This window comes from Otolemur garnettii, unplaced genomic scaffold, assembly GCF_000181295.1.
Source record: "Otolemur garnettii isolate 467f Iridium unplaced genomic scaffold, OtoGar3 scaffold00031, whole genome shotgun sequence".
Taxonomy (NCBI): domain Eukaryota; kingdom Metazoa; phylum Chordata; class Mammalia; order Primates; family Galagidae; genus Otolemur; species Otolemur garnettii.
Genome location: NW_003852426.1, coordinates 13,619,731 through 13,633,078, shown reverse-complemented (window position 1 = coordinate 13,633,078; position 13,348 = coordinate 13,619,731). Strand labels below are relative to the sequence as shown.

Genomic DNA, 13,348 nt, shown 5'->3' with positions numbered 1-13,348 from the left:
CTTTCTTGCCCTCGGAAGAGGGACGTGGCAGCGTCACACTGCTCACAGTAACTCCACCTCTTGGGCTTAGGTGATTCTCTTGCCTCAGTCTCCTGAGTAGCTGGGACTACAGGCGCCTGCCTCAACGCCTGGCTATTTTTTGGTTGCAGTTTGGCCAGGGCCAAGTTTGAACCTGCCACCCTCGATATATGGGGCCAGCACCCTACTCAGCCACAAGCGCCTCCTGATAATACGAATTTTTAAATATAGTATAACTATGTACACAGCATTTATATTATATGAGGTATTATATATTATATAAGATATAAGTAATCTAGAGCTGATTTAAGTATATTAGAGGATATGCCTGTGTTATATACAAATAACCAGGTCATTTTATATGAGGGACTTTAGCATTTTTGGATTTTGGCATCCTTGGAGTACTAGAACCAATCCCCTGAGGACACCAAGGAATAACTGTATTTCCTCTCCATCCACCATTCAATGCTTCTTTGAATGCCAGGTATTTAAGTATAACCTTTGGCAAATGATGTGAAAATCACCCCTCCCCTCCCACCATATTGCCCAACAGCTGAAAAAAACCATCACTAATGAAAGCAATGCTTAGGCCTGAATTATAGGTTGCAGAGCCTTGAGGAATCTAAAAGACATCCTATCCCAGAATGTGATGACTCAATTTCCCCAAAGAAGGGCCTGGAGGAAAAAAAAAACAGGGAGGGTGATGGGAATGGGGGATGGGTAGTGACCGCAACTGACCATTCAAGCAGATGGAGTTAAGAATCCCAGGTTTCAAAAGTCAAGCATTCTCCTCCTCCTCCACCATATTTATCACAATGGGGATCTCAAAGTTTGAAAAGTAATAGTCATTTACAGCATAATTACCCAAACTTCAAAATGGTCTAATCCACAAACCTAGCCAGCCTAGGTCCCTTACTCCCGCCTTATTAACAGTGGAGTTGCACTACCACTCCAGTTAATTACATAGTTAAACAATGAGATGGAAAATTCTACTGTGATCTATTAAAAAGTTGTTGCTCCCTTTAGTCTTGCATAGGGGGCTGGGTTGAGTCCCAAGATTTCACTAGAAGACAGTGGGGACTTTGGGTGAAATTGTTTACAGCACATGGACAGGTTCCACACCAAGGTACACTAGGTGGAATTGATTTAAGGCTCTCATTAAAACGTTTCTTTGTTGAGCACACCACACCCCCTCTACCCCTGAGGAGATTCCAGACCTCCTGTCCCCAGGCCTCAGCCTACCCTTACTTCCCCCACATGCCATCCCCTTTGCAAACCCATCACCAAATTAACATCAATTAACATCAGAGTCATCTTCTCATAGAAGGAATCTAGCATTTGTCAAATGAGAGCTTGTCTCTAGAAGAATCTCCCCTTGACTCCAGAATTCCAAACACCAGCAGAGAAGGCAGCCACTTCAATCAGACCCACACACCAAAACCCAACCAGACAACCCAGGAGGCCTGTGACCCATATGGCTGGGTCTCCATTCTGGCTGTGCAAAAAAACTTCCATACTTCTTCTGAGAGCAGATGCGGATTCTGCCATGAGCAATAACCACCACACACATATCACAAAAAACACAGAGCTACTCTAGAAACACCTCCTCCAAATCCCTACGGCATGTTCTTTTTCCTGGGTTACATTTGCCTCTCCTTTTACAACTGGGGGTGGGGAGATGTTGACTCCACCAGCGCCAAAACCCCTCAACAGCTGGCAGGCCAGGAAGATGTTAGAAAAGGCAGTTCCCTACCTCTGCCCTCCCAATTGCCACTCTTCAAAGGAGGGGGAAAGTGATAAGCTAGGACAGGTCCCTTGGACAAAGTTCCCCAAGAGAAACCTGCTTTGAGGACCAAAAGATTTTGTGTTTTGGAAGATGGAAGGCTCTATTTCCAGTCCGGGCTGTTTGGGATGTGCGGGTAGCTTGGCACTTCGACACCTCAGTGGAGACTCTTAGGTGTGACCAGGCCAGGAAATAAAAGCTGCGGGTGATTGAGGGCGGGGGTGGGGGTCCTGTCTGCCCTGGAGATGCAACCACACCCTCACCAAAACGCTGAGGCCCTCCAAGAAAAGCCAGAGTGAGCTCTTTCTGCCTTTCTTTCCTAAGAAAAAGAGACTTCCTTTCCTCTGTGAGTATAGACAGAATGGAAATCCAGGAAGGAGCAGAGTAAACCCCGTCCGCACCTTTGCAGGCCGGCCATGCCCGATTTTGGCAGCGGCCTTCACACATTAGTCACCACGACAGCCTGGGACCCTCCGTCTCCTAGAGTCCACCCAGGCACCAACTGGGCTCAGGCTCCGACTGTGAGCCTGAGGAGATAGGGCCGCCCCTAATTCTTCCCTTCTTCCTTCCCACTGGCTGGGCCATCTGTGGTCCCAGGTTTGCCCAGGAACTTGGAGGAGGGAAGCCGGGAGCGGACTAGGTAACAAAGCTCCGCGCTTTGCGCGCTGCAGGTCGGTGGAGCATCGGGCCCCAAGCCGACCACCTTCACCTGGACTGAGCCTGCCAGGGTGACTCCGTCTCTCTCACCGCACCCCCACCCCCAGGGCGGGTAATTGTTTCTCCACAGAAAACTCCCCACCTGGGCCTGGGAGCCGGCAACTCCCGGCCATTCTCGAGCAAACTCTCGGGTCAGGCCAGGAAAACTCCGCAGAGGCTGCAAACATATCCCCGCGGCGCGACTGGCAGAGGGACCCCGACCGAGTTTGTGGGGGCTTCGCCAGCCTCCCGGCCCTGGGGCTCCTGGCGCCCTTCCGCCGGGACCGTGCAAGCCCTGGGAGCCTCTCCAGGACACCAGGGTTTCTGCGCCCGCTCCAGCCATCCAAACTCACCTCCCCGGGTAGCCCCTTTTGCCCATAGGACTTCTCTGCTTCCCGAACCCTTCTCCCCCAGGTCGCCAGGACTCACCGCCCAGCAGCAGCAGCAGCAGGACGCTAAGCAGAGGCAGCCGGAGGAGGCTGGCCAGGGATCCCCGTGCAGCTCCCATCGCGGCGGGCTCGGGGAAATGAGCTGGAGGGCGCACCGCGGGCACGTAGACTGCGCTCCGCGGCCGGCCCAGGAGGGGCCCAGCACCCAGCCCGGGAGCTGCCGCAAAAGCCACAGCTAAAGCCCGAGCCCGAGCTCGAGCCCGAGACATCCAGAGCCAGAGACGCGCGGCGCCGCCGTCAAGCCCCGCCCCAAGACGCCCCCTCCCCGCAGGCCTCCGCGCGGCGCCCCGCCCCTCCGACGCCCCCTCCCCGCCGTGGCGGGAGGAGCTCAAAGTTGGAGGAGGGGTCTGGAGAAGGATGGGGAACAGCGGGAGGAAGGTTCCGGGAGTGGAAGGGACCTGAGCGAGCGAGGTAAGGGAGTATATACACAATGTGCCCACCTTCTAATCTACGGGGATCCAGGGAATGAAAGTGACTTTTGTGATTCCAAGGTCCCTAGGGAGTTTGGTCAGTTTTGGGCCTACCTGGAGGTTCCAGGGAGGAGGGAAGATAGGCCCTAGCCCATTCTTCAACCCCAAAACCCTAAGGGAGACTTTGAACAGCAGGGTGTCCTGGATGTCTCCAAGATAACATGTTACTGTGTAGCCCCAGGATAGATGTAGCCTGGAGAAGGAGGGGAAGAGTGCTTGGCTGGGGTCTGATTTCGCTCTGGACCAATCTGGACCCAAACGTAGAAACACTCGGCTTTGAAAGCCAGGCTGAGGCTGTTAAACTGACAAATTCATCCCAAGTCCATCTCCAGGCAGTCTGGGCTATGTCAGGGCATGGCCAACTCTCCAGCTGTGGGGAGGCCCAGCACATCCCTTGTTCCAGGCACCCCCCAGCCCCCAGCGCCACCACCCCCACATTCTTTCTTTGTTGTGAAAGCAGCAAGGGGTGTAGGAGGCGGGTCAGGAGGAGTCAAGCTTTAGAAGATGGGCCCCAGCTGCTGCTCAGGCCTCCAGGATACACTCAGAGGGGATGGATAGTGCCTTGTCTTCTTTCTGGCTCCAAAGGCGCCCCCCCCCCGCCCCCGCCGCTTAGACTTCCCTTCCCCCAAGCAGCTGGAAGGAGGAGGAGCAGCCACAGAGGGCCTCACAGCCAGCGAAGTGGCCGCAGGGACTCCAGGGTCCTGCCACATGGCCACCACATGTCCCTGACAACCCAATCCACAGCACCTTTTCCATGGATTGTGGGCCTCCTTCCCCATCCCCCAGATGCCTGCCTACAGGCTCTGCTGGAGAGGCTACAAACAAGGGGAGAAGAGAGGAAAGATCAAGCATCAACACTCCTCCTGTCCCCCCATCTATCACTGCCCCTTGCCCCTCTGTGAAGGGCCCACCACAACCCTTGCTTTCTACCCTCTTCAATCAGGACTCAAACAGCAGAAAGTTTACCTGATTCTTTTATTTAAGAAAAGTGAAATACATGGACCTGAAGTGAGGCAACAGAGGTGGGACCAGGAGAGGCCAGAGCAAGGCAGCTTGGCTGGCCAGCCCCCAACCCTCCGACAGAAAAGCCAACAGCAGGCTACATCTCTGAGGTGTATACTTGCTTCTTGCCCACCTTGGGAGCCTCAGAGCTAGCTACTCTAGAGGACCACAGGGTGAGGAGAGGGTATCCTGAGGGCTATTCCCTAAGGGGGATTCCTGAGGAGGGAGCTGAAACCCTAAAGGCAGCAGCAATCTTCTGGTTAAACTGTTCCCCCTTCCCTGTCCCACCTTCAGGTGGGAAAGAGCCAGGAGCAATGGGGAATGCTGTGAGGACAATGGGGGGACCCAGCAGACCTGGGGGATGGGTTGAATGTCAGCTGCTTGAAGAGAGGTCCAAAGTGCTGGCACTGAGGCCCCTGGAGACCTGAAACAGACACCATCATCCCATTAGCCCAGGGACCTCAGCCTCCCAAAGACTGCCCATCTATCCCATGGCCACAGTCTATCTGTGGATCTAGGATGGGGCCCATAACCTAAACTCTCAAGTCCTAGGGCTTTTTTTTTTTCCGAGACAAAGTCTCACTATGTCATCCTCAATAGAGTGCCATAGTGTCACAGCTCACAGCAGCCTCAAATTCTTGGGTTTAAGTGATTCTCTTACCTCAGCCTCCCAAGTAGCTGGAACTACAGGTGCCTTCCACAATGCCCAGTTATTTTTTTGTTGTAGTTGTCATTGTTATTTAGCAGATCCAGGCTGGATTTGAACCCACCAGCCCTGTGCATGTGGCCGGCGCCCTAACCACTAAGCAATGAACACAGAGCCCTTAGGGCTTTTGTTTAGTAGCCTCTGCTAGGATTTTCCAGAAGTCTACAGTCTAGTGGAGAAACTACCTGGAAGAGCCACATAAATACCTTGAATGAATAGACTTGAATATACTTTGAATGTGTTGCTAAAAATGGTCATTTGTTATTAAAATACCATTAAATTGGCTCAGCTCCTGTGGCTCAAGTGGCTAAGGTGCCAGCCACATACACCTAAGGTGGCGGGTTCGAATCCAGTCCGGGCCCACCAAACAACAATAATGGCTGCAACCAAAAAATGGCCAGGCGTTGTGGCCCTGCACCTGTAGTCCCAGCTACTTGGGAGGCTGAGGCAGGAGACTCGCTTGAGCCCAGGAGTTGGAGGTTGCTGTGAGCAGTGAAGCCATGGCACTCTACCCAGGGGACAGCTTGAGGCTCTGTCTCAAAAAAAAAAAAAATACCATTAAATTTATACCATTTGCTATCAAAATCTACCATTTTTCCAAATGGAGATTCAGTATCTTTTTTCCTTTTTACCTTCTCATCTACTACTAAGTCCCCAAGGTAAGAAGTAAAGAGGCTGCAGGAGAAAAAAGTTAGTACCCCCAAATCATTCTTTTTTTTTGTTCCAGAAATTAGTTCTCCCTCCATTGCCCAGGCTAGAGTGCAGTGGCAAGATCATAGTTCATTGTAACCTCAAACTCCTAGGCTCAAGTGATCCTCCTACCTCAGCCTTCAAGTAGCTCAGACTACAGGCATACACCACCACATGTGACAATTTCTTTTCATTTTTTTATACAGACAAGGTCTACTATGTTGCCCAGGCTGGTCTTGAAATCCTGGGCTCAAGTGATCTTTCTACCTTGGCATCCTAAAGTACTGAGATTATAGAAATGAGCCACCATGCCCTGCCCAAAATTATTCTTGAATTATTCATAATTCCAAAGTATCAGTTACTATCATGTTTCTCCAAAAATAAGACCTACCCCCAAAATAAGCCCTAGCACGATTTCTATGCATGTGTTAAATATAAGCCCTACCCCAATAAGATTTAGCGGTAAGGAAGACTAAAATACCTTTTATCTGCCATAGCTCCCTCTCCTAGCCGTTCGCACTTGCACAGGTGTGCATGTGGTAACCGCAGTCACAGGCATCCTATTGCGCATGTGTGAACGGCTAGGGGAAAGGAGTTTATGCAAGCCCCAACAACAAGGTCAGCTCCCCCTGTCAGGTTCCAGAAGAAGATGACTTAACTGTATTTGAATAAATGTAGATTGTTATATTATACTTAATAAAAATAAGACATCCCCTGAAAATAAGCCCTAGTGTGTCTTCTTGAGAAAAAAATAAACGTAAGACAGTGTCTTATTTTCGGGGAAACACGGTATTCCCCTCCTAACTTATTTGCTATAACATCTAGCCTAAAACTGTCCATTGGTGGTGACTACCCCAACAAGCTCTCTGCCTGTTTCCTTAATGACTCTAATTCCCTTTCATCCAGGATGACTTTCTCCTCTTCCCTAATTCCCACTAGGTTTGCTTGCTGGCTATCCTTTCTTTCTAACCCACCAATACGCTCACAAGCACTGCTCTCACCTGGAGGGGTGCTGTACTGGGCTGATTCAAATAGTTCAAGGAGGCTGCTCGCTTCATGTTGCTGCTGGAATGGAAAAATAAAGAATTAAGGCCTCCTCTCTTATTGCTGAATGGCCCTGAGATTGTAGGCCTCTTGGGCATTGCCCCACAATGTCAAATCGCTGTCTACCTCCTCTCCCACTCTTACCTGTATCAGGGACCAGCATCTTCTCAGGAACCTTCAACCCCCCCATGCCACACTGGGTCATCCATCCTACCCAAACTCTCTCTCCATGGCCATCCCATTGACCTCCATGTTTCTCTCCAAGATACTTCTCCTCCAGAATTCAGGGGCCAAAAGGAATTGGAGTCAAGGGTTTACTTGCCTGCTTTGCCACATCTCAACCCCACTGTGTACCTGGAGGGCCGAGGATCAGTCCCCTGGAGCTTCCTCACCAGGAGTTCACTGCTTCTACGAAGCACATCCCGGATCTTGCCCAGAGAGCCACTCCTCTGCAAGGTGCCACTGCCATCCTAGCAGAGAGGAATGAGTAATAGAAGCTAAGGGGATCCCATAAAGACTGGCTTCTGAGTCTACTGCCATTTCTTCTGCACACATCCCCCAACCTCAAAACCCAGTGATTGAAAACAAGAGCCCTGTCAAAAGCTGGCTCCCAGAGATAACCCTGAAGGGATAGACGGTCTAACTAGAACAGGGACAACATGCCCTCACACTCTACCTGAGCCCAGAGAAAGGCAAGCTCAGAGCCTCTCACCACCAGCAGCAGGTAATCAAGAGGCAATGATTACACTTACCCCTGACCACTCCACAGCCACAGAAGCATCTTCACCTCCCTCAAATTTCACACTATCCCCAGCACCTTCCTGGGAAGTCCTTCTACTGTCACCTTCCCCAAGCAGCTCTGCCACCTTGGTCTGGCTGATAGGGTCAGTTCCCTGAAAAGAAAAAGAAGCACCTAGAACTTCCTACTGCTTAGTTCCTCAGAATGGGCTTTCAAATTTTATTTTTACCATCAATTACTGCAAAGAAAACATTTTGTCCTTATGATGTCCAATATATACCTACAGGAATAATACCTTTCTATTTGCAATGCAAATAGATACATATATATTTTTAGCCACATTAACCCCACACTGAATTAATATCATGACCTACTAATGAGAACCACAATTTAAGAAACTTTGACTTAGGGCTATCCTCAGTCTCAGTCTCATTCCCCTCATTCCCCTTACTCCATACCACCCATCCCACTTCTTATTAAAGGGCAGTGTTTCCTCTTTATAATCCCATTTAGTAAAGGGAACCTTGAACTTGGAATCCTAACTACAAAAAGTAGGTAGAAGAGAAGAGCATTCTTAAAAACAACCACAACCAGCCAGGCACGGTGGCTCATGCCTGTAATCCTAGCACTCTGGGAGGTGGTGGCACGTAGATTGCTTGAGCTCAGGAGTTCAAGACCAGCCTAAGCAAAAGCAAGTCCCCATCTCTACTAAAAATAGAAAAACTGGGGCAGTGCCTGTGGCTCACTGAGTAGGGACCCATATACTGAGGGTATCGGGTTTGAACCCAGCCCAGGCCAAACTGCAATAAAAAAATAGCCAGGCATTGTGGTGGGCACCTGTAGTTTCAACTACTCGGAGGCCAAAGCAAGAGAATTGCCTAAGGCCAGGAGCTGAGGCAAGAAAATCACTGGAGCCCAAGAGTTGGAGCTTGCTGTGAGCTGTGTGACGCCACAGCACTCTACCAAGAGTGACAAAATGAGACTCTGTCTCTTAAAGAAAAAAAAAAATAGAAAAACTTAGGCAAGAGGATCGCTTGAGCTTGAATTAGAGGTTGCTGTGAGCTATGAAGCCATAGCACTCTACCCAGGGGGACAGCTTGAGACTCTGTCTCAAAAAAAAAAAAAAAAAAAACCCACAACCACAAGACTGCCTCACTTTCTTCTCTCCACTGTCTTTGTTAGTCTCTCTTATTCTTTTTTTTTTGAGACAGAATCTCACTTTGTTGCCCCTAGTAGAGTTCCATGGCATCATAGCTCACAGCAACATCCAACTCTTGGGCTCCAGTGATTTTCTTGCCTCAGCCTCCTGAGTAGCTGGGACCATAAGCGGCTGCCATGATGCCTGTTTATTTTTAGAGACGGGGAATCGCTCTTGCTTAGGCTGGTTTCAAACCAGTGAGCTTAGGCAATCCACCCTCCTTGGCCTCCAGAGTGCTAGGATTACAGGACTAAGCCACTGCACCCAGCTTTTTCTTTTCTTTTCTTTCTTTTTTTTTTTTTTTTGATACGAAGTCCCACTTTGTTGCCCTTGGTAGAGTGCCGTGGCAGTTTCTTTTTGTTTTTAATTTTCTTTTTTCTTTTTTTTTTTTTTTTTGAGACAGAGCCTCAAGCTGTTGCCCTGGGTAGAGTGCCGTGGCATTACAGCTCACAGCAACCTCCAATTCCTGGGCTCAAGCAATTCTCCTGCCTACGCCTCCCCAGTAGCTGGGACCACAGGCACCTGCCACAACACCCAACTATTTTTTGGTTGTAGTTGGCATTGTTGTTTGGCAGGCCCGGGCTGAATTCGAACCTGCCAGCTCAGGTGTACGTGGCTAGTGCCTTATCTGCTTGAGCCACAGGTGCCGAGCCTAATTTTCTTTTTTTTAATACAGAGTCTCACTTTGTTGCCCTCAGTAGAGTGTCGTGATATCGTTTTTTGTTTGTTTGTTTGTTTTGTTTTTAATTTTTTGAGCCAGCATCTCTGTCAGCCAGGATAGAGTGTGGTGATTCAGTATACGCAAACTCAAATTCCTAGGCTCAAGTAATGCTCCTGCCTCAGCCTCCCAAGTAGCTGGGACTACAGGTGCATACCACCATGCTTGGCTAATTTTTCATTTTTTGTAGAGACAGAGTCTAGATAGCATATCTTGCCCAGGCTGGTCTTGAACCCCTGGGCTCAACAGACTCTCCTGCCTTCGCCTCCCAAAGTGCTGGGATTATAGGCATGAGCCACCACACTTGGCCTCTTATTCATAGGATGCTCACAAGAAGCCTCAGTGGTTCCTTGTCCCCAGGACCCTTTCTTCTTGGACCTCCTTCCCCTCCAGATTTCTGACCTGTTTCCAGGAACGCAGGGCACATTCTTCCAGGGTCTCAGCTGCCTCCAGCTTTCCCTGGCGTCTGTACAGAGCTCCTAGGTTTCTCAGTGTAGTGTTCACTGTAGGGCTGTGAGAGGTAAGACCAAGAAAGGAAGAGAGAACAAGGTAAGGCCAAAAAAAAACCAGGAGAGAGAGGGAGCAGAGCTAAGGTCAAGAGAAGGTCAAGGGAAGAAGGCAAAAGGTCCAGGAGGATGGATTAGGGCTTAGATGGAGGGCATTGGAGGCCAAGCCAGCTTTTCACTGGCAGCTTACCTGCTCACTTTGCAGGCCTTATACCAGCCTCCATACTCAGCATAGGGTGTATTGCCCTCTCTGTGGTGCCGGCTCTGTATGGGCAAGGGGAGGGGGAGTCAGAGATGCTAGGTATAAGATGCTGTGGGGTTAGGGTACAGGCTGGGTTGGGAAAGGCACCATGCATCTGGAACTGGTGCTAGGTGAGAAGAGAGAAGCTGGGCTAATGCAAAGAAGACAGAAACCCCAGTAGCATTAGGCTATCTACTCACTTTGCTCATTTCTTCCCGCTCCTCTGCATGCATCCAGATGGGCTTGTGATCATCTAGGGGTGACATATGGAGTGAGATAGGGAGGTTAGAGAATGGCCCTGGACAGCATAGGGGAAATCAGGACCCAGACACTGATAAGGCTGAACTAAAGGGGTCTGGCTCCCCCTAGTAATCATGTGGTAAACCCCCTACCTTTAGTCTGTATTTCTTTTTCTCCCTGTAGGCCCCTCCTAGGGCTCTCACCACTCACCATCCACAGATCCAAACTCCTGCACATGGGCACGGGTCAGGATCTCTTTGTATAGTATCTCAGCCTCAGCATACTTGCCCTGTTTCAGGTAACAGGAAGCCTGGGAGGCAGGAAGACAAAAATACAAAAGGAAGAGATGGAAGGAGACAAGGTCTTAGCCAGGCTCAGGGCATTGTACTTCTTGGTGTCTCTATGACTTTCCCCAGAGATCCTCCTGACACCTTCTTTTCTATCCACAGCATCAAGGGTATTCTCGCCCTACTACCAAGGGGCTATGGAACTGCCACTGAAATGAAGCAGATCCTTCATCCTCAACCCAAAGAGATTGGTACAAAGTTGATGAGAACAGTGTACCAGATCATGATGCTTCCTAATTCCAGGACCCAATTGGTGGGCTTTTCCCTTTTCTACCTTCCACCTACTTTGTCCCTTTTTCCTTACCAGGTTGTTCTTGGTCCGGGCTACATTAGGGTTGTCTGGCCCCAGCTGCACCTCATAGATGGCCAGTGCCCGCTGGTAATAACGTTCCACAGCCTCATACTTGCCCTGGTTTTGGCACAATAGAGCCAGATTGTTTAGCTGCTTTGCCACATCTGGGTGGTCAGTACCCAGGACCTGAAAGGGAGCAAAGGAGTGGACAGATGGCTATGATTACATGTGTGCACATGCACATGTGGGAATGCATGTTCACAGGGATGCATTTCACAGGGATGTGAAAGTAGAGAGCAGAAGGAAAGGAATGATGGAAAGGGGAAGGAGACAGAGATAGGAGAATGAGAAAAAAAGAAGTGAGGGAGAAAGCTCAGACGTGAGGAGAGATGTGGAAAACAGGTAATAGAAACACAGGAAGAGTGAAGAGAGGGCAAAAGTACCTTTTCTCGAATTTCCAGAGCCCTCTGGCACAATGGCTCTGCCTCCTTGTATTTGCCCCTTTTGCCATAGAGCACAGCCAGATTGTTGAGTGTGGCAGCCACCTATGAAGAGAGGCCTATCAGACGCTGATACTGCAAAGGACCTATGAGAAACTGAGGTCTCCCTACTTGCCCAGCAGGTCCTGGTACTGCACAACTGCAAGACACTTTCTCCCTTACCATAGCCAGAAGCTGAGGGGAGGAGAAACTGCTGAACAGGATGGCTCTAAGGTTCAATGGGGTAGTATCGCCCTCTAGGGGGATTTATAAATTTCTGAAGGTGTTTTTTTGGTTGCCATAAAGATTGGGGGCACTATTACCTTTGGGGAGGCAAGAACAGATGTTCTACATATGTGGGACAGCTCTGCCAATTTTAGAATGTTCTGCCAGACATTCAAACACTGATGTAAACTTTGACATTTGGTAGGACGTCAAAATAGGAGTTATGTTTTCTGATATACATCATCCCTGCCCGTCACATCATATAATAGAATTATTTTCACTTAGCTCATTTTTTAAAATATCTGATTTTTCCTTTTCTCTACTGGACAGTCTATCATTTACCTTGACATGTTATGCCTAGTTAAGGCTACCTGTCTCTTAATCTTATATTCAAATAAATCTGTGCTAACTTAATATAACACTGAATTTTAATTAAGCATCTACCAATAACTTCTGCTCTTTATTTCTCCAGCACTTAAAAAAATTTTCTTAGGGCTCGGTGCCTGTAGCTCAGTAGCTAGGGCACCGGCCACATACACCAAAGCTGGCAGGTTTGAACTCAGCCCAGGCCTGCCAAACAACAATGACAACTACAACAAACAAATAGCCGGGCGTTGTGGTGGGTGCCTGTAGTCCCAGCTACTTTGGAGGCTGAGGCAAGAGAATTGCTTAAGCCCAAGAGTTTGAGATTGCTGTGAGCTGTGACACCACAGCACTCTACCAAGGGCAACATAGTGAGACTCTCTCAAAAAAAATTTTTTTCTTTTCTAGGCTGGGTACAGTGGCTCATGCCTGTAATCCTAGACTCTGGGAGGTGGAGGTGGGTGGATTGCTGGAGCTCACAAGTTCCAGACCAGCCTGAGCAAGAGTGAGACTCCATCTCTACTAAAAATAGAAAAACTAGGGTGGTGCCTGTGGCTCAGTAGGACTGAGGGTGGCAGGTTTGAACCTGGCCCCAGCCAAACTGCAACCAAAAAATAGCTGGGTGCTGTGGCAGGTGCCTATAGTCCCAGCTACTTGGGAGGCTTAGGCAAGAGAATTGCCTAAGCCTAGGAGTTGGAGGTTGCTGTAAGTTGTGACACCATGGTACTCTACCAAGGACGATAAAGTGAGACTCTGTCTCAAAAAAAAAAGGAAAAACTAGCCAGGTATTGTGTGGGTACCTGTAGTCCCAGCTATATAGAAGGCTGAAGCAAGAGGATTGCTTGAGCCCAGGAGTTTGAGGTTGCTGTGAGCTATGATGCCATGGTACTCCAGCCTGGGGCAACAGAGTGAGACATTGTCTCAAAAAAAAATTTTTTTTTTAAGAGATAGGATCTTGCTATGCTGCCCAGGCTGGTCTCGAACTCTTGGGCTCAAGTGATCCTCCTACCTCAGCCTCCCGAGTAGCTGGGACTATGAGTGCAAGCCACCATGCCCAACTCTTACATATAATTCTTATATGGAATGGCTTACTGGTCTTACTTCTTTTAAATCCAAATTTCATCTATTTTTTTTTTTTTTTT

At 49.1% G+C, this 13,348-nt stretch overlaps 2 protein-coding genes across 2 annotated transcripts in view; both read right to left on the bottom strand.

Moving 5' to 3' along the window:
• The window catches only part of PTK7 (protein tyrosine kinase 7 (inactive)), a 73,817-nt gene extending 70,812 nt beyond the window's left edge, over positions 1-3,005 (bottom strand). Inside the window, exon 1 of the mRNA XM_012804809.2 lies at positions 2,927-3,005. Coding sequence (XP_012660263.2) covers positions 2,927-3,005 — 79 coding nt within the window. The remainder of the gene's footprint in view (positions 1-2,926) is intronic.
• A 1,367-nt stretch (positions 3,006-4,372) lies between these two features.
• Positions 4,373-13,348, bottom strand: part of KLC4 (kinesin light chain 4) — a 19,000-nt gene continuing 10,024 nt past the window's right edge. Inside the window, exons 5-15 of the mRNA XM_023512822.1 lie at positions 11,802-11,829; positions 11,583-11,684; positions 11,152-11,325; positions 10,711-10,810; positions 10,461-10,513; positions 10,210-10,283; positions 9,916-10,024; positions 7,611-7,751; positions 7,213-7,328; positions 6,816-6,879; positions 4,373-4,842 (exon numbers count right to left, since the gene is read on the bottom strand). Of these exons, the coding sequence (XP_023368590.1) occupies positions 4,792-4,842; positions 6,816-6,879; positions 7,213-7,328; positions 7,611-7,751; positions 9,916-10,024; positions 10,210-10,283; positions 10,461-10,513; positions 10,711-10,810; positions 11,152-11,325; positions 11,583-11,684; positions 11,802-11,829 (1,012 nt within the window). The 3' untranslated portion in view covers positions 4,373-4,791. The remainder of the gene's footprint in view (positions 4,843-6,815; positions 6,880-7,212; positions 7,329-7,610; positions 7,752-9,915; positions 10,025-10,209; positions 10,284-10,460; positions 10,514-10,710; positions 10,811-11,151; positions 11,326-11,582; positions 11,685-11,801; positions 11,830-13,348) is intronic.